Here is a 20,271-nt window from a genome sequence, read left to right on the forward strand (position 1 = left end):
AATAACGAGAACGTGTGATGAGCGAGGTTTTCTTGATGCCATGGCAGCTGACAGAGGGCTCGTCCCCCCGGCGCTCCGCGTAAAACGATCCGTGCTTCCTCCAGACAATGCGGCCCTTGTGCGAAACAGCTGTCTCAGGGAGACGGCTCGCTGCTGTTTGACAGTAGCGTGTATGGTACATAGATACGTTGGGCATTATCTAGCTGGGAATGAATCTACCAGATGGGATTGAATGTTTCTAGCTGGGAAATGGAGTCTACTGCTGTGTACAAAAACAAGCTGTGGTTCAGTGGCTGCACGATGAAATGCCAATATAGAGAGAAATGTGGCTCTCCTTCCACCATTAATTATTTATTGTATAGTATATTCTGGTTTTATCTGAAATCATTTTCTGATTAAGCCACAGCATGTGTAACAGGCAGATGAACACCACTTACACTTTAAGCTAGGATACTTGATACGGTTCGCATGTATTTTGCTGTTACGGGGATGTTGTCTACAAACTCTAGGGCTGTCATTAAAAAAAAAAGATGTTAGAGATATGAGGCTAAACACCTTGTGATAGAGTTGACTGACACTCTGGGTCAGGCCTCAAGGGAAATCAGTTGTTTAGCTTTTTTTTTTTGGTTTTCCCTCAACCCTCTGCCCTTTCCTCCTACCTCTCCCCTTCAAAATTTCATATAGTCAGAGCCTCGCTACTAATGTTGGCGAGTTTTGGCTCAGGCCTCTGGAGTAACTATTTATAGGCAGAATTAGCAGCAACAGGCCTGGCTTCCCATGCAGCACTGTTAGTGAGCAGCCTCAGACCAGCAGCAGTGGGCACAGGAACATACACCTACGGCGTCAGCCTGGCTTTTGCTGGATATTTTGCTGTTCATTTGATTTTGCATGGGGCATTAACCTTTCTGGAAGAACCGGAGGGCTTCGTTTCCCCCCCCCCCCTTCAGAAATGTTTGTTTTGCACATGGGGTTGTTATGTGGCTTTGATGCGAAGATAACCATCAGAAGCAAACAGCGGGCTTGATTCACCACAAGTCAGGTGTAATGTGGGTTTAGTGGCAAGACGAGTCAGGCCAATCAAGTAAAAACTGAAATAGAAAAACAAGGCTCTGACAGGACATGTCATTATAACTGTCTTGTGTGTATATTGTGCTCCTCTGGGCTAGCCTGTGAACAAAGGTTGACCTCAAATCTGCAGTAACCTCGCTGCTTAGGACCAGAGTCTCTGCAAATTCAGCCAGTTCTGGCAAATTATGCAATGCTTGCACATTCTGCTGTTTTGGTTTGTTTTGATTGTTTCAAAGGAGAACTTAAAGAGTGATGGCTAGACACAAGAGAAGAAAATTAAGGAAAATATATATTATTCCTAATATATGTGTATGGCAAAAGAAAAGGAGACCCATGAGTTTGCTCTCAGCCACGAGCAAGGAAAGCCATTTGTAGTCCTCTGCAGGGCTTTCCCAAGCGGTCCTGATCCTTGCTGCTCAGAGGAGCAAGGAGGCCTCGTCCTGCAGCGGGCTGATGTAGCCTTCCAGAGGGACGGTCACCAGCCTGGCGTGTGGTGGTGCAGCCTTCCAGAGGGACGGTCACCAGCCTGACGTGTGGCCAAGTCCTGCTGGAATCCCCCTGGCTCCGTGCCTCTGGACGTATGCCCGACTCGTCCTTTTCTTGTCCTGGTTTTCTTTTCTCCCCAGAAGGGACTTCTCAGTACAGGAAGGTTTCTCCAAGGAAAGCCAGCTCCTGGCTGGAAGCTCTGCCAGTGTCCAAAGGCTAGCAAGGAAAAAAGAGAAATCCACAAGCATCGAAACAATCTAGTTAGGGGAAAAACATGAAGCGTGCTAATAAAAGCCAAGTAAGTCAGAGAACACATGGAAACTGCTTTACTGCCAGTGAACAGTATTTACTCATGCAGACAGCCCTATTCATTTCAATGAGATCACTCCTGTAAGTATATACACTCAAAGCTAGGACTGCTCCTTCCTTAATTTGCTCCATTTGGCTGTTTTCTCCTTAATAGCCGAGCTTAAGACCTGAGCATCAGTAGCTTTAACTTTGAATTTCCTGGCTTTTGTCATGCTTGGCGTTATTTAAATGTAGGTCTGTCAACATGAATAGGCTAAAATGCTGGTCCATCCTGGCTTGGAAATGGATTGTGACAGCTCTAAGGCAGGATTGCTTCATATGCACAGTGCCCAGCCAACATCTGCAACGCAAATGTCAGGCTGTGTCCCTGTAATTTCGGCTATTGTTCCTGCCACTTGCTCCTGGGGCAATGAGCAAGTCGCTGGTTTTCTGTTCCCTAGCCTGCGCCCTGCCTACCAACCAGGTGTTGTCACATTAAGGGCATTTGATAGTCACAGTCCTAAAGTGCCTTCTTTGTCACTTGTTAGACCCTGGGGCCTGTCAATGCAAAGAGATCAGTTGGTGTTTTAAAGCCAAATAATGCTGCTGCTCCTCAAAACTCCTGTGGCTTCTGTGATGACTTTTCACATCACTTCAAGAGTTTTTTGTTGTTGTTTTCCTGTATTCAGGAAATATTTCCTGTTACACACACAGCCTCCTTCCAAGATAGAGCAGGTGACAATATCACAATTTTTCCCCTTGTTTTTGCAGTTCTTTTTTTGTTGTTTCATTTCTTTTCCCATGAAGACATGGGGGGAGGAGATATATAGAGCTCTACAATCCCGAAGTATGTCCTATGCAATTCTTAGAACAAAGAGAAGCAAGAACTTGAACAGCACATAGTCTAAGAACATTTTAAAGGGAGAACAGGTTGGGGGGTTAGAGACACAAGAAAATTCACTGGCATATGTCTATCCTAGGACAAGATTCTGCGACCCTTAGTCAAAAACAATAATAGTGAGGAGGCACGCCACGATAGCTCAATTGTATCAAAATAGCTATACTGCAGCGTTTCTTCCAGAATAGGCATAACTGTCTTATTTCTTAAAAGTCGTCACAGGAGAGAATTGGATTTACAAGGAAGAGAGGTTAAAGCGGGGGGGGCAGGGGGCAGGGAGAAGAAAAATTCCAAATATAAAAACAAAACACTGCAGTACACACACTTCTCCCCCTGGGGAAGGGATGACAGCACAGCATATGATGGATGTTAATAATGTTGCTTAATGTATTACTGGAAGGCATTCAGATCCGACAGTGTTGAGTGTGCTGCATAGCCCTGTACGGAGTAGAAAGCAGACATGAATAACATTATATAGGTGTTTAAATCCATTATGATTGCATCTTGATGGGTTGGTATTTTTTGTTGTTCCTTGGCTTTATATATTTTGTTTGTATCCTATTAGCTGAACACATCAGTTTGAATGTTTATATGTTTTTCTCCTGTACCCCATCTCCCTTGCCGTTAAAGATTTCACTGATTCTTTTCTTATGTGTTTTGAATATTATCTTTGCAATTGCATTTATTTTCTTGGTATTTGGCTTCAAACCTCACAGGCTTTTCTCCTAAGAAAGTATTGGTCTATTTTTACTTTTTTGGTTTTTTACTACACCTTGGCCTTTCTCTTTGGCACCGGCAGTTTTGCCTGAGTAAGCAAAGCAAGCACTCTGCCTTGAAATATAATACTAAATACCAACGTGCATATGGAAACAAAACTTAGGCTATTGATAAGGCTTTGTGCCTTCTGGGGAGATTCCTTTCAGTCTTTTGCACGCTTTGTCTTCTTTTTTTTTTTTTTCTGCTAACTTCCGTGACAGAGTTGGTTGTTGACAGGTTGCACATTAACAGACCGCTTGCTTTTGAGGGGCGAGGAATCAGTGACACTTGACTAGATACAGCTACAGCTACAGCAGAAGTGGCAACAATAGAGAACAGCATCAGCATGCATCCCACAGTCAGCTGGGATGATGGTTTTTAGGCAAATAGCCAGTCGCTAGGCAGCCAAGGACAAGGACTTCCTTTTCCCTCTGCTGAGATCTCTGAATATTAAGCTCTTCTTCCCTCAAAGAAAGGGGCGCATTCCCATTCGTCACCAACAAGGTGTATTTACATTTCTTCATGCTTGGGACGTGATTTCCAACTCGGGTGGTGCAGGTTTCCGGAAAGCGTGCGCCTCATCTGGTTTTTTGTCCCAAGAAGTCGAGAGATCGCTTTTTCTCCCCTTCTCAAGTCTTGGGAAGCGTCAGAGTGGCCGAGCTCCAGATGAGGCAGCTGTTCCCAAATATACTCAGTGGGAAGAGTTTTCATAACAATGGGAACCACATGAAAGCTCCCGGAGTAGCTCCTCCTACTATTGAAAAGTCCTTTCAGTTGAGTGGTTTGCATATTGGGTTGCATAAATGACTAGACACACCAAGGGGTCCATTTTCAGCACTGTGCGCATAGAATTAGACACGCAAGCCTTGCTAACAATAATGAGAGTTGTGTGCAAAACTCCCTGCGCAATATGCTGAAAATATTCCGCTTAGTGAATCTTCCAGCTCACGGCTATTTCCTGGCAGCGCTGAGCTGAGTTCTGGGAACAAAATGAAAGTCTGGGCTCTGTGTGTGTTCACAGAGCTCTCTCCTATAGTTTCTGGGAAAAAAAAAAAAAAAAAAGTGAGAAGACTCTCTCTTCCCTCCTCCCTTTTTTTTTTTTCCTCTTTGTATATCTGAAGTATAAATGAACTCCACATCCCTCTTTTCCTTTAGCAGCCTTAAGAAGCAAGCTTTAAGGCTGCTGAAGGAAAAGCCATTTGCCTTGAAGGAGCAGAACACAGATTTCATACTACTGCATGTCTGGTTTCAGTTCATCATGGGTGTTTGTGCCAGTTTGCTTAGCATGTGCCTACGCCAGTGAATCCCGTGGAGAGGCCTTTCTCTTACCGAGCCCTGCGTGGTGGCGTTCTGGTCGCAAGCTGCCGACGCGCGCTGCAGCCAGTCACAGGAGTTTGAGACCCTAAAAATGTTGTCAGAAGGGGTTATAGCAAAGTTGTGTTTGTTTGTTTGTTTGTTAATCTATTTATTTATTTTTCCTTGTGGTAAGTCAAAATACTTAGCAGTATTTTCCCAGTGGATCTCTGCTAACGTTGTGTTAGGTTTTACACAAAAAGTGACCATGCCCAAGGGATGGTACAGAGGATGGCAGCTTAGGACTAGCATCTCTTCTAGGCTCTGCCAACAATTTACTCACCTTGAGCAGGCTACTCCATCTCTGTTTTCCCTGTTCCTCCCTCAGCCACCTCATGTATCCAGACTGTAAACTTGTCATGGAAAAGTTGCTCTGTTTATTTGAGGGCTGGGACAATGCAATTATCTATGAGTAGAAATGATAGTGAAAATTGTGACACAGTGTCTGCCATTCATGTTTTTCGTTAATGAAGTGGTATTTTTTTTTAATTAGTTCTTAAATCAGTATTTAGCCAGAGAATTGGGGGATAATAAGTTGCTTCAGCTGAGAGGGAAAATTAATGATGGAGACAGATACATCCATGATGCTAACCTGTTTATTTAAAAACAGTGCATATAGTATAGTGTTGTTGTGTTTTTTTCCTGAGCATTGAAAGTCTCAAACAAACTGATAGCTGCTTTCTTGCTCACAGCATCAATTTTCTTTGAAGCAGCAGTCCCCAAAATCATACTTTTTTCCATCCTACTGCTAGTTGAGGCCACGGCTGTCTTTCTGCTTTGTTTCTGTACATGCTTACCTCTTTTTTCACACGAGTGTGCACACACATACACACACACTCGACCAGAACTCAGCAAAACACCAGGGAAACGCAGGTCTCTGGGTGCACCGGTGTATGCCTCAGGTTTGGGTACTGTATTCCCAACCACCCCTTGCAGCAGTGAAACCCCACTGTTTCAATGAAGTTGAGTGCAACCAAAACAGCACGAGCTCCTGTTTTATTCAGAGGCATTTACTGTGGGCTCTCTTCTGGTTCACTGCAGTCCTTCACAGCACTCAGTCAGTCCAAAGAGACCATAAGTACCCAGCTGTTTGTACAAAGGAGTCCTCAGACAGTGCAGGAGCTGGGCTAGGACTCTTTGACACCTCCCTCCAGGTCACCAGCAAGGAGTAGGGGATGGGGTGTGATTGCTCCCTGAAGTATGCCAGGGCATCCCGATCCAAAGGCAGAAGCTGCTTCAGATTGTGATCATGGAAAATACTCAGAGGGTCCGAATGATATTCGTCAGTGTGCATTAAAATCACCGTTCCCTCTCTGGGGCTCAGAGTGAGCAACACTCAGCTAAGTCTGGGAACAAAGTGCCAAGTCGCTGAGCGAGGTGACAGAAATACTGGTAGATGCGGTGTTCTCCAAGCAGTGTAGTATACGGCGTGGCAGGGTTTGAAAGCCACGTGTCCTTGCAGAGGGAGCTGGGTTTGTACTCAAAGCCTGAGCTTGGGTGACAGCGGTGACAAGAGGTCTTAAGTTCTGGTGGGCTTTCTGTACAGGTTGCAAAAGCTTTTGGTTAACCATGTTTATACTGCCATGGAAGTGCTCTTTGCTGGTTACAGCTGGTCTCACTGGGGGAATGAGAGTAAGATGCAGCAACAGATTAATATCTTTGCCCAGTGCAGATCTGGCCTTAGATTTATCAGCTTCTCTGTAATCTGTGACTGAGAGATAACATGCTTTTTGAAAGTCAGAACTGACTACTGTGTAGCTTTCTCCTCTCTTTTTATAGGCTTTTAGTTGCCTGCAGAAAAAAAAGCATCGTGACTTACGTTTCTTTTTCTCTCAGTTCTAGGGAAAATTCGAACTGCAGTGGGCAGTGCCCAGCTTCTCATGGCCCAGAAATTTTACCAGTTCAGAGAACTTTGCGAAGAAAACCTGGTATGTAACCTTTCTGCTAGACACTGTTGTGTGCCTTTTACTAACCCTGTGAATAATCATACCTAAACCAGACAGATTTTCTGACTAACATGGTTGTTTTTCCAGTAAAGGCCTTGATATGAATTTGGAAGTAACTCTACGAAGTTTGGTGGAGTCAGCATGAGTTTCACAATAGTTTAAGAGCCCTAAAATAACTACAGGCAAAAACCTTTGGGTGACGTATCACGGAGGCTCTGCTGCTGACTTCAGAGGAGTGAGGATCTGTCCCTTGACAGTGCTGGGTTGCACTGAAGGGACAGAAGACATCATGGGAGCTCGTGGGTCACCAACCTCTGGCCCATGCTGTGCTGGAGATGCTAGCAGCCCAGTGTGCTCCTCTGAGCAACACTCCAGGGCCGATGAACTGAACTGAGTTTGCACATCCAAAGCAATGCTCCCCACCTGTGTCCAAGTCTCACTCCACCCATAAAAATGGGATTACTGTGCTTCTGCATGTTCTCTTCTGAGCTTTTCACCCTGCAGAGGTTATTTTTGCCAAAAAAATAGGAAGAAAATTGGCCTGAGGTATATAAGAGGCAATTTTACTGGAAATGGTGTATTTTTGTAGACCTTAGGTTCTCAGCGTGGGAAAAAAGCGTTCACGCGTCGGTGTATCACTATTTGCACATGCAGCAAATGTGCATTGGCGCAGGTGTCAGTCTTTTTACAAGTGTGAACACGGCAGGCAATCCTTCCTCATGGAAGTGAAGAGGAGGCTGGCGGTTAATTTCAGTGCGGTTAGGATCTCACCGGTTGTGCCCGGGAACACCCCTAGGCAGATCCTGCCACTGGGGACCTGCCACCTGCCCTTTCCCCGTGGTCCATGGGGGGTAGCCACTGCCTTCGGTGAGTGGGGGCTTGTGGGGGCACAGCAGCTCGGCACCGAGCCAGGCTCCTCGCAAAACCCCCGTGCCAGTAAGTAGTGCTCCGCTTTGCTTCTCTCTCTGTGTCTCACCGATGGCTTGGATCTGCTGAAACTGCTTGGCTGCTAGCAAGATTCATAACCGTTTGCACAAATGCCTTACGTTAAGAGGTACTAAAACCAACGTGTTTTTTTTCTTCTGTTACACAGAATCCTAATGCACATCCACGGCCGACCTCCCAGGATTTAGCAGGGTTTTGGGATATGCTGCAGTTGTCCATAGAAAATATTAGTATGAAATTTGATGAACTTCATCAGTTAAAGGCCAATAATTGGAAACAGATGGATCCTCATGACAAGAAGGTAGAACATTGTAGATTTTGTATGCTTCATTTAAAACCCTGCACAAATACTGGACAGATTAAGTAGGCCTCTGTGTTACAGCGTTGACGTTAAAAATGTGAAATGAAACTCATATCAAATTAATTTCATTGTAATAACAATGTTTACATAATAATCATCTGGGATATTATCTGTAATATGTTTCAGGCATATTTTTAAACCAAATCTGTCTTTGTGAATCGGATAATGGGAATGTGGTACTTTGTTAAGCTTTACATTTAACCGTATTAGACGATCAATCGTTGGAAGGAACTGCCTTATATATTGATTCTTAAAATTAAATAAATCACATTTACGGTTCATATTATTGCACATAGCAAGAGTTCTAGGTTGTGTTACTGAAAAAACTAGGGAAGCACTGTAACCATCGTTGACTTTGGTAACTAGATTACAAACAGAGCAATATCAAAAATATGCCTTCCAAAATGTTACATGAAAGAACTGCATTTTTTTTGTCTGTTTGTTTGTTTTTTATTTATTTTGGGGTTTTTTTTAATGGGTGATTTCATAAACAGGTTCACTTTGCTGGTAGTGTTGTTTACTCAAGGTAGCATAAAAATCATCTGGAGCTTTGGTCTTTTTTTTTGAATGTGGTCTTCTTCTGTCACCATGAAAAACTGCCACATCTCCAAGTGTGAGCCACATCTCACTTTCCATTATCATTTGGCACCATTGCCTTACTTTTCTCCTCACTATTCGCGTTGAGACAAACGGCACTTGGGTGAGCCAAAATACACAAATGTTTCAGAAAATCGTTAAAAGACAGACCCATTCCTAGAGGAATCAACGGTCTAATGTCGTGCTCCTGTAGGTACGTAATTTGATGGCTGAATTTCCTCTGTGGCTGGTCTGATAGCAATGAATACAGCCAACAGGTAGGGTCACCAGAAGGAGGGGGAACATGACTTACAGGTACAGTGGCTCAAACAGGAGTCCGGGCTGCCCCAACTTATGGTCAGCTGGCTGCCGATGACCAAAGCAGTGTTTTCTTTTGGACAAATAACCATAATAATATCAAACCCCGTTAATCTTGCAGCAGGAAGCTTGCAAAGGCAGTGCTGGTAACACTCTCCCTCCTCCTCCGATCAAGACTAAATACTCATTCCTGACTTAGGAGTGCCATGTTCACAGCATTTGTGCACACCTAGTGTGTTTTGTAGGGGAATGAATGGGAATGTGTTTTCCTAGCCCAAGGTACTGAAGGCAAGTCATTTTCTTATCTTCTTTTTTTTTTTCAGTATCTATCAGAAAAGGAAATTAAAACCGTCAAACATTCATGCACAGAAACGCTGGTATATGGTTTTCATTAGCTTTTACAGTAAAGCGGGTAGGCCGAGTGTTTGCAATTGCAGCAGTAAGAAACAAGAGCTTTCCTTAAAAAAAATGTGCCTTTTCTTTGCTTCTGAAAAACATTTCAAAGAGTTTCCAACAAAAAGAAGACTATAACGGGTTAAAGGAAGTTAAGTAGTGCTGAAGAAAGGGACCTACAGTAGGAAGGTAAAAATTTTAAAGAATTACACTGACACTGTTCCTGTTTCAACAGCATTTGTCTATGATTTTAGATGAAACAGATCATCTCCTTTCTTAAAAAGGATAAAAAAAAAAAAAAAAGAAGAACCTTTCTGTGGAATTGGTATTTGCAATTGCCTTTGGCCTTTGCCACTGGGCCCTTTTTAAACAGCATAGATTAATCCTTGGCCGGAGAGAAAAAGCGAAGTATGAATAAGTGTAACTAAGCACCTTTATATTTCGAGCCGTGGAAGCTGTTCTGAGCAGCATGAGAGAAAACGAAAGGGCAGAATGGGACCTTTGTAGTGCGATAAAATCCCTTCGCTCAGAGACCATGTTCACAGTTGGAAGGGGATGTAACTTAAAAGACAATCTAATTAACTTGACAAAGTCTTTGTGGCCGCCTGAAATTCAGACCTGAATACACTTTTCTCTTTCGGGAGAGATCCCTCTCTGAGGGGTATTTTTTTTGTTGTTTTTGTGTGTGTGTGTGTACATGCACCAGGGTATGCATAAAAGTCCTCCTTGTTGCTCACGCATCTGGAGCTAGCTGCCACTGTGATGATTAACGCATGTTCTCTTAACAGTTTTTAAGTTTTTCCTACCAGTTTTTTCTATTTCTAGCTGGTGGTAGCTTGTCATGACCATTTAGCAGAAGGCTAGAGTTTATGAGCTTGCACAGTGAGACCCAAAGTGTGGGATTTTTAAGCAATCATTAAGCCACTTACGTGTATACAAAATATATACATAAATATATGGTGTTTTTAAAAAATATTTATTCTGATGCACCAGCTGCAGGCAGCTCCTTCCCATCTGCGTTTGGGAACGCCAAAGCCACGGTACCTCCGTGTTGCAAAAGCGCCCAGCGTTGTGCACATGTAGAAGAGGGTGGTCCGGGAGCCAGGGCTCTCCAGAGTTCCTCTGCTGAGAGCAGCGTTCGCTCCCCAGCCGCGTCCGAGATGCTCTCCTTCCTAGTCCCTGGCACCGGGAGGAGACGTCGGGATCGCCCCCGCCCCGGGGAGCCGCACTAAGCGGTTAGCGGTGGGGGCCTCGGCCCTGGCAGCACCGTCCCCGAGAAGAAGTAGCACTGCGGCCGGCCCGCCCCTCCCCTTTGCCCTTGCCCTGTGTTTATGAACCCTTGAGCACAAAAGCCAGTTCACTGAAGACAGAAAGGCAGATAAGAGCTAACAAACCTTAGGTAAAATGTGTGTTCTAACTACTGACGTATCCTACTTTTTCCCACCTTTCCCTGAGAAGCTGTATAATGCCATTAACCTTCTGCTTTGATCAGGAGAGAAGGGTCCCTCCTCCAGTGCCAAAGAAGCCATCGAAAGGTCAGGTGCCACTCATACGAGAACGCTCTCTGGAGAGCTCGCAGCGTCAAGAGGCCCGGAAACGGCTGATGGCTGCCAAGCGCGCTGCATCGGTCCGCCAGAACTCAGCTACCGAGAGCGCCGAAAGCATTGAGATATACATCCCCGAAGCCCAGACCAGGCTATGAAGGGATCCAACTGGGAGGACTCTCTCTGGCAAGACAAGCCTCATGTATAATCTGCCCCTCTAGGCTCCTGCTCAAGGTCACCACGAAGTATTTGTACCTCCTCCTCCTCTATCTCGCTCTCTCTCCTCTCCTCTCCCCCTCCCCTCTTTCTGTACGCAGCCGCCCCGATGCTCCCAGTGAACTCCACTGCCGTGGTGTAGTTGTCGGTCCTCCGAGAGATGTCCTCTAATCACCCTTGCTTTCTGAAGGTTCGCCCATGTCATCACGATGCTTTGTCACATGTACTGATGCTGCCACTTTGCCTCATGTAATCGAGTACGATCCTTATTTTTTTTTTTCTGTTTGAAACAAATAAACGCAGCGCTCAGACTTCCACACACCTGCGCACCTGTACAGTAGATGCTCCGTTTAACTTACTCATGATCTTTAGTTGACCTAAAGCTAGTCTGTTACCCAGTGTACAGCAATATCAAACTGTAGGGGACTTTGGAAATTTCAGTCACGCAGAGTGATCCTTTTGGACTCTGCCGTCTTCCTTACAAAAGATGAAATGAGCTATGACTCGGATTCCCTTCTTTTTATTACTGTTTTTTTTAAAGCAGATGGCGCACTTTATTCTAAACCTCCGAATCCCACCTTCTCAGCTGAATTTAGGGAGTCACACAACAGGAGGGGGCTGGGGCGGGAGTGGGGAGGGGGGGGAGAAAAAAAACACAGCTCTGGGAAGTGAAAAAGTGGAAGCATATCCTGCAGGTGAGATGGTGAGGGATAGAAAAGATCCTGTGGAAAGATACCTGCACACTCACAGCTGCACAAACTGCCTCATTTTGATTTCATCAATCACTACTTAAACATTTCAATCAGCAGAAGATTGTAAATTCGATCTTCCAGGGAAATAATCTATTTTGAAAGGCAATAAAAGAGTGAAAAGGAAGGAGATAAGAAGCAATGACAGTTGAAGAGATAATATAAAAGAAGGATTTTCTTGTCCAAGTATTAAGAATTTTTAAAATTGTACTGTATTGTCAATTCCTCTTGTATTGTATTGTATGGATTATATTGGTTAAAAAAAAAAAAAAAAAAGAAAAAAGAAAAAAAGTTTGGTTTTGTTGATGTCTTAATCTCGGTGGGACCATCCAATCTCACACATCCACGCAGCCACACACGGACACCTGTAGGTGAGTTGCTGTACTTGGAGCCTCGGATGCTTTCCCAGGCCAGGCTTGCTTTGCTCTATCCACAGCCGGTTAGATGCTACCGTTCAGACTGCTTATCAGCAAACAGTCCATCTCTAGGAGCAAGTTTCTAACTCAGCCTCCTCTTAATAGTATAAAACACCCATTTGAACAAGAACAATAAAGTATTTTTCACAAGTTACGGGATCAATATGAACTTAATTTTTTTCACGACAAGCCTTCCTACCCTGGCTTCTGCCATTGTTTGCAATCACAAAAAATATGCATCCCAAGTAGCTCATTAATAGTGGGGGGAACTGGCAGACAATAGGGCTGGAGAGGAGCCTGAGAGGTCAGCCCCTGCGTGTCTGTCCCCAACAGCCACCCCTCGCTGAGGCCAGAGCTTGTCCTCCAGCTCCTCTGAGGAGGAACGATGCCGACCACGCCGCTACTGAAATCCCTTGTGCCAACCTTAGGAAAGCTGTGTCAGGCACGCTGCTGAAAGCAAGTGGCGTGCGTGCGTGCGTGCGAGCGTGTGCGTGTGCGTGTGCGCGCACACGTGTGCCCAGCTGGCGTGTGCTGCTGCAAGCGGAGTTAGCGTGAGCTGGTTCGGGGGACGGGAGCTGCTCGGGGGCAGAGGAGAGCTCTGGTGCCCCCGGGGTGTGCGCAGCCCTGCGATGATGATTTTTGGACCCCTCTGCTGGTCCCCCCTTGCTTTTCTCCCCGGCTGCCCTGCTGCCAGGGAGAGGCAGGCAGGCTGCTTGCTGCTCCCGATGGGAACAGGCCCAGGGACAGCCCCCCCATGGAGGGGCGCAGGGTGCAGCCACTGCCGCGCCAGCTGTGCCCGTAGCTGTTAAACTGGGGCGGATGGTCCAGCCCGAGAAAAATCCTGCGGCGCAAGTGGCGGAATTCTGCAGCTTGCGCTTCAAAAGCGTTTAAAATTGTCATCAGAAAGTTAAGCTCTTGCTAAAAGTATTCATTGAGACCATGCCAGACAGCTTCTTTTCCTACGACATCATAGCCAGGTGCTAATTTAATTTTATTCAAGAAAATAGGAGAGGTAATAGGTTCTGGCACCAAGTATTTTCATGAGAGCATACTAAAACCACTAGAGAATTTGCTACCTCTCAAAGCCATTGATATCTGAGCTATGTCTTTATAAACAGGGCACAAATATTTACTGCTGTGGTTTACAAGATAAGGGCTAATAATTTAATATATAAAAGACTTTTAACTAGAGTAATCAGAAATCCAGCATAACCCTAGAGTGCTTTGTGTTACAGGAGCTTCGAAAGGTTTGACCCTCTAAGTGTTTGAATACCAGTGTATTTGCTAGTTTTGAAACACTGCGTTTAACTTTTAGCAGCCAACGAAACATCACCGTGTTTGCAGTATGTAACAGTGCCAACTGCCACTTTTGAGCATATATAGTCATAGGAAGTATTAATTATTTGGAACTCATTTGTACTGAAATAGTCAAAGCAGTATCCAGGTGAGAGTCCACATTCACAACTGTGTCGCAGACTTATTTAGTTTTGTGAACATTCTATGAAAGATGAGTTAAGACTTTGGTTGACAAGTGGCTACAGAAATTTATATCCAGCAGATTCCCCCCCTAAAAAGCAGAAAAGCGAAGACTATCTAGTCTTGTACATGACAAATTATTGTATTTGTATATTATAGAATATTTTTCGTATCTATTTTAAATGAATTTATTCTTAGCTGAATGCCTGTTAGTTCATTTGGCACTGGAGAGGGTATTATAATGCTTAGTTTTTTAGCAAAATATTAAAACTACAGCCAAGACCAGAAAATACAAAATAGAATAATTCTGCCCCTAGAATGCCACTGGTTAACCTCTTGACTCATTTACCAACACTAATGCTAGTATATTTGCTCTATCATCTGTTTTAGTATAATTTGGTTTTAGTCTAACCTGCCCAGTGTATACTAAAAAATGCTTATATTCTGTTTCACTTCGGGACTAAACTATTGCTTTTTTTTTTTTTTCTTGGGGGAAATTTTAGAAAAGGTTGTTTTTGTCTCCTGCTTCAAAAGTTTAAAAAAAAAAAAAAAGTATTTATTATATTTTTTGCAGATGTTTCCATAAAATTCTCATAATCTTTTTGTAAAGAAAGATGAAGAAATGGATTAAAGATTTTTAATATTTGAAAAGGTAAATAGAAATAATTTATTTGTAATATATTTCAGTTTATTTATTGGTGTTCCCTTAATGCTTTGATGTGCACTATCACTTTAATTTAAACTGTATCTTTGTGAACTTACTGGTTTTTTGGTTTGGGTTTTTTTTTAAGGAAAATGGTCATATGCGTATTTTAAGTAGCTGGAATGTAAATCACTGGCCTACCTGCATTCCCACATGTGATTTTAAAAATGTTTTTGATTTGAAACAAAAGACACAAAATTGAAAGCCTTTAGACAAAGAAGAGTGTTTTATGGCTTAACGATTCGGGTTTCCATAGGATTATCTATCTGGTTTGTGTGTGGACAGGAAAATGTAAATAGATGAATGTTTCCCATAATGTAAAAAGAGCAAATTAATAAAATAATTAATGCACTGCTTGTAAGAGCTGTGGGTTTTCAATGCAGATTCGTTCTCCCAGAACTGCCAAGGCATTTCATTTGATGTGGTCAAGGATAAAAGCATGACAAGCAGAATGTTTCTCTTAAGCACTCATTGCTTAAGACCCATCCTGCAAAGTTTCATACGAAGCGTCTCGCTGAGCGCCCTGGAAGGGCTCATCTGCAGAGTCGCTCACAGGCGTAAATGGTGCTGTGATCAAGGCCTTGAGCCTTCGCAAAATCTTCAAAGGCGCTTCTGCTCGGAGCCCGGCCAAACCCCGCTGAAGATGTCAGGAGTTACGCTGGTGACTTAAAAGACACAGCAAGAAACCCGCAGCCCGTTTCTTTTTCGCCTTGCTGGTTCTTTTCATTTTGCACTTATCTCTGGTGATGGCTGAAATACGGGGAGCGAAAAAGAGCCCTGGCAGAGGTAGCTGACTTTCCCTTCTCTGGATTCCTGCTTCCAGACAGGGTTTTTCCCAGTAAGTGAAAAAAAGTCACCAAATCCCATAGGAATATGTCCCGAATGATGTTGTTCATGGCGATACCAGCATTTAAATGGGTTCTGATTCGGTCTGTAGAGCCTAATAGTTATATTAATAGCGTGCCAGTACTGCACTGTGTACTGTCTGCCCAGGCTTAGACCCTCAGCACAGGAAGATCAGAAAGATTTGTGCCTGGGATCTATAGGCAGGGAAACTTTTACTTAAAGGTTTATAACGACCAAAATGAAGGGATTTCTCTTCATCTGCTGGACACTGATAAACCGGTGGACCAGGGATGGAAAAAAAAAGTTTTATTATTTAAAAACCATTCTGAGGTGGCTGGCTTCTTTTCATAACAAGAATAGATCAGAGTGTCGAATAGCAGGTATGTTTCAAGCTGTTCTCCAGCAGAAGAATGAAGAAGTCCAACCCATGGCTCATAGCCCTGCCTTTCAAGCATGCTTAAGGTAAACTTTATTCCTATTTACACTCAGTGTTCCCTTCCATATCAAATCATGAGCCTTCCCCACAAGCATAGCTTGTTGTCAGTTTGTTTGCCAAAGTCTGTTCTCTCCTGCTAGACATGTATTTTTGCAGCACGTGATAAGCAAATTACGCATTTCAACCGTCAGTTTGGAGCATGCGCGCCTGTCAGATCTGTTGAGAGTTGGTATTGACTTTGAGCTGACATTTTTGGTATCAATTCATAATAAAAATATTGGCTGCTCTGCTGCTGTTGGCATTTGTTCTTGGAGTCTTGGGTTTGTACATGATTTGAAGTGCAGTCAATATCTGAAGTTCTCCTTTCCCACTCTACGTCAGGTCAGCCCCACCAGCCTGTGACGCGCAGGCGGGCTCGCACCGAGCAAACCTGGCACCAGCACCCACATTTGAAACACACTCATCCCCTTTCCATTTAGCTCGATGCTAGGCCAGTGACCTCCAAAAATTGCTGTCCTGCCTCGGCAAGCTCATTCACAACCATCTTCCCTTCCCCGTGCTTTTGTACGCGGCGGGGCGGTTTTTACGGCCCCTCTTCTGCGCTGCTGCTCGGCTGCTGCTGGGGCAGGAGCAGTGAGCTGCTCTCACTTCGTTCCTCGGGATGCGTTTGGATGCCAGCTGCAAAACAGGACGTGACTGGCCTTTCCAGCCAGCGGCCGGGCTTTCCCACGCTTGGGTCCCATCAGCGGGCAGCATCCTTTTCAGGAGCGCGGGCGAATATAGCAGGTCTTCTTTTGCTCTGTGGGTCACACGCCTGATCTGCAGCAAGACAAAGGGGCGAGGGAAGGAACAGGGCTTCCTGGTAATTGTGTTTTTCATGGTTCTCTTCACTGATCTGGTAGCAACATAATCGTAGAAATTGGAGACAGAAAAGCTCTGCTGGGGCATTGTGTTAACACTCCGCCAGTTCCAGATTGCGATCTACCGAGCTGTGGCAGGTAAGCCATCACCTCACCCGTTGTGCTCCACCCAGGAGGGGGGGAAACAACACATGAAAGGAGAGAAAGAAAAAAGAGATGTATTAAAAACCAAGCTGAGTTGGGACATTGCTGCCACCTATTATGGGCAACTCCTGGTGCAGAGGCCTTCATCGTATTGACTCTGCACGGAACAATCTCTGTGGTGGAGTGCTGGGCTTTTTCTCGTTTTTAGCCAAGCAGAATGGAAGCAATTATGGATTTTGCCAGCTGTATTCAAAGGGGAGATATACTGGAGCATTGCAGAGCCCCCAGAGAAGGCAGAGGCTGCATGGCCCCAAGCCACACTGCCGCCACCGCTGCTCTGCCACATCTCAAAGCTGTCAAAGGTCTGGGAAAAGGGACGGGCCTTGCATGGAGTTAAAGAAAAGCAGTAGGACAGAGTGTGATGGATGTTTTATGGGTATCAAATGTCTCACCAAGGTAAGATGAGTCACTTTTGTAAACAACCGTGTGCTGAGGCAAACATCTTAGTTTGGAGATGGTAACTAGGGAGCCGAGATGTTGAATAGCAAAAGGTAACCCCTTCGGATGTAACTAACGTGTCTCCCCAGTGGGAATGCCCAGCCTATCACTTATCCCTGGCTTTTAACTAGAGAAATATCGAAGTCACTCTTTAAAATAGTATGGCTTGTTGTTTCTTATTGTACTGGCTATAGGTGCTCAGTCTGGAATCACTTTGCGAGCGTACATTCAGCAATGGATTGCTGCAGTCCTTCAACCGAAACTGTGATCGCCCCTGATTTTATTGCGTGTGCTCCACAAAATATACAGCACTGAGATGCTAATGCATTGCATGAGTTGGGCTATGTTATTTGTCACCTCATAGCATGTTCTTTTTTGGAATAAGAATTTGTCACAGTAACTGTAATCTTGCCGGTCTTGGGAATAAAACTTTCATACCATGTGAAAAAAAAAAAACAATACTGAAACTTCTTGAATTTACAGATAGTTCTGGCAAATCGTGGCTATGCTAGCCCTAACTGGGGTAAACAGAGATATCTGATGCACTTCAGCATGTGTCATTCCTCATCTCTCCACACAATAACTGACAGTGAAAGGGAAAAAATTGGTACCGGGCAGGCAGCTCGTAGACAATGCACCAAAACTGTGAGGCGTTTTGCCATGCTGAGGCACTGGGGCGACATGAGCACTGAGAGCATAGACCATGGTACAAAGAGCTGAAACAGGGAGTGCCATGAGTGGTCCTAGGGAAGGAGGTAAGCAGGAGGAAGGAGAGGCACTTGGCAGAAGAGCCTGGATCCCACCATCAAAGCTGCAACAAGTCCATCCGTGTCCAAAGCATTTGCTGTCACACTCTGTGGTGACAGCTGAAGGGGGAGATTCCTTCCCATCTTGGAGCAATGTTTCATTAAATAGTTTCTAAATATCTGGATTCCCTTCCCAGTGCCTCAGTGGCACCTTGACCACAATTTACACAATGTGCCATGGCAGCATCATGCCCTCAAGGAACTGAGGGCAGGGGAGATGCAAGTCCCTGGGCAACACTGGGGCTTGCACAGGGCAGGGCTTCATCACATGCTGCTGAAATGATGCCAACTCTTCGGGAGCATGGCATGGATTTAACACAAACAATGTAACCCAAGAGTAACCCAGGTCAGTTCATGGCTATTACTTCCATGAAGGAAGGCTTTGTGGTGGGAAAGAAGAGTTTGAAAGGGTGAGTCTTGTTTTCATCTCGCTAACAACTGTTTTAATCCTGCATATACACCAGTGTTTGATTTTTAGTGAAGTTACATGGGTGCATTTGCAATGTTGGGAGAGAAAGGAGACTTTACCCCAGGCTAATTGTCACCTCTGAAATTTAGCCAAGGCATTTAGCAGCTTCAATGGAAACATGTCCGTTTGTCAATCTCGAAGGGAACCCAGAAGAGCTATGCCTAAAACACCTGAATTGTAAGGCATGATCCTATGTGAGAGGATCCTGTGACCTTGCTCACTGCTCTGACTCACCACAGTAAACACTGCTGTGATTTAAAAAAAATGTAAAAAAATGGTGACTTACGTCAATGAAGCCGTATGACTACATATAGCAAATAGCTTCTCTGAAAATAGATAACGTGTGTCAATCTGAAAGACTCTATGAAGTACTCTTTTGTATTACTATCTTAATGCTTCAACAAGAGCATTTTGTTTACATCTTTCCTGGCAAAAGCATCATGACAACTGCAGCCTGTCTGCAAGAATGCACATGGACCCGGGAACCCAGCCATACGTTAGCAAACTGCAGTGTACTCCACGCGTTTCTCGTCCTTTGCTTAATAGCCTTGTGCTTGTACACAAAAGGGGAAAAAAGCTACTTGTGTGCAGTACCACATTCATTGCAATGATTCGTGTCAATCAGCTTCTCCCAGGCAATGCTGAGATTTTGGGTAGGAAGCAGCTCACCTCCTGCATTTGTCCTCTCTGAGCTAAAGTGTTTCTTAGTAGAAGGTGGGGAATAAAATCAGGAAACCAAGCCAAAACAAAGAAAACCTGTTGAAGCATGCAGAGCTTGTAATTAAAGTGTAATCCAAGCAGATTTTGTTTGTCAACAGTTGCATGACCCAATATAACAATATTCTGAAATGATTTTTACCTGGAAATGTTTTCATGTCAAGTAGCACGTGTGAGCTTAACGCTAATGGTCCAAGGCTTTCCCAAGTGCCAAGTGAGTGCGGTGTGGGTGCTGTGACAGCACCTCTGCCACATGCATTAGCTGTAGCCACCACGGCTGGGGTCTGTCAGCTGAGGTGCCGCTGACCGGGAATTTCCACTCATGGTGCGTCCCTCACTCATATGGTAAGAGGATATTGTTCTGCAGGAGCCACATGTTGTCTGCTTTACCTTGCACTGATGCCAGAAATCCCACCGGAGCAGGGTGGACGACTCTCCTTAAACATCAATAAGGACACTCACCTGGGACAGAGGTTTAGCATTCAACTCATCCAGCTTGTTTACAAATATCTTTACACCTCACCTCTCTCTCTCTCTGACTTTTCCATAGACAACATAAAATTCTGCTCTCACACCTCAGGAGCCAGTGTACTGTATTTGCTCTGGACTTTCAGCATTATAACTGGGAGCAGATGTTGGATCCAGTTTTTTGCTTCCTCTCTCAAAAGGTCAAGGAAACATGAAACTGCAAAAGTCTAATTCTTCTCTGTGTCACATTTGTGTAAGCCCAGAGGGCGACATGGCAATGGTACTTTTAATGCTTTTTTCCCCCCCTGCCTTTTCAATCCACAGTCCTTGGCACATCTGGTGACAGCTCATGCAGTAACATACTTACTCTCACATTGCTCCTTCTGAGAAGTTGTTTCTGATGGATATTGGCAGCACTGGAAAGGGTCCCAGCCACCGCAGCACGCGTGTGATAAGCAGGGGGAAGAGCGAGGGGCCGTATCATGCTTGGCCTCATGCCGGGTTTTCTGGTTCCAGTGCTGCATGGTCACAATCC

The 20,271-nt window shown here is 44.6% G+C and overlaps 1 protein-coding gene across 1 annotated transcript in view; it reads left to right on the top strand.

Annotated features, from left to right (window-relative positions):
• DLGAP1 (DLG associated protein 1) overlaps window positions 1-11,090 on the top strand; it is a 138,665-nt gene extending 127,575 nt beyond the window's left edge. The window contains 3 exon segments of the mRNA XM_086472754.1: window positions 6,686-6,777; window positions 7,889-8,041; window positions 10,881-11,090. Coding sequence (XP_086328880.1) covers window positions 6,686-6,777; window positions 7,889-8,041; window positions 10,881-11,090 — 455 coding nt within the window.
• Window positions 11,091-20,271: the final 9,181 nt, after the last annotated feature.

This window comes from Leptosomus discolor, chromosome 13 (assembly GCF_034619465.1).
Source record: "Leptosomus discolor isolate bLepDis1 chromosome 13, bLepDis1.hap2, whole genome shotgun sequence".
Taxonomy (NCBI): Eukaryota; Metazoa; Chordata; class Aves; order Leptosomiformes; family Leptosomidae; genus Leptosomus; species Leptosomus discolor.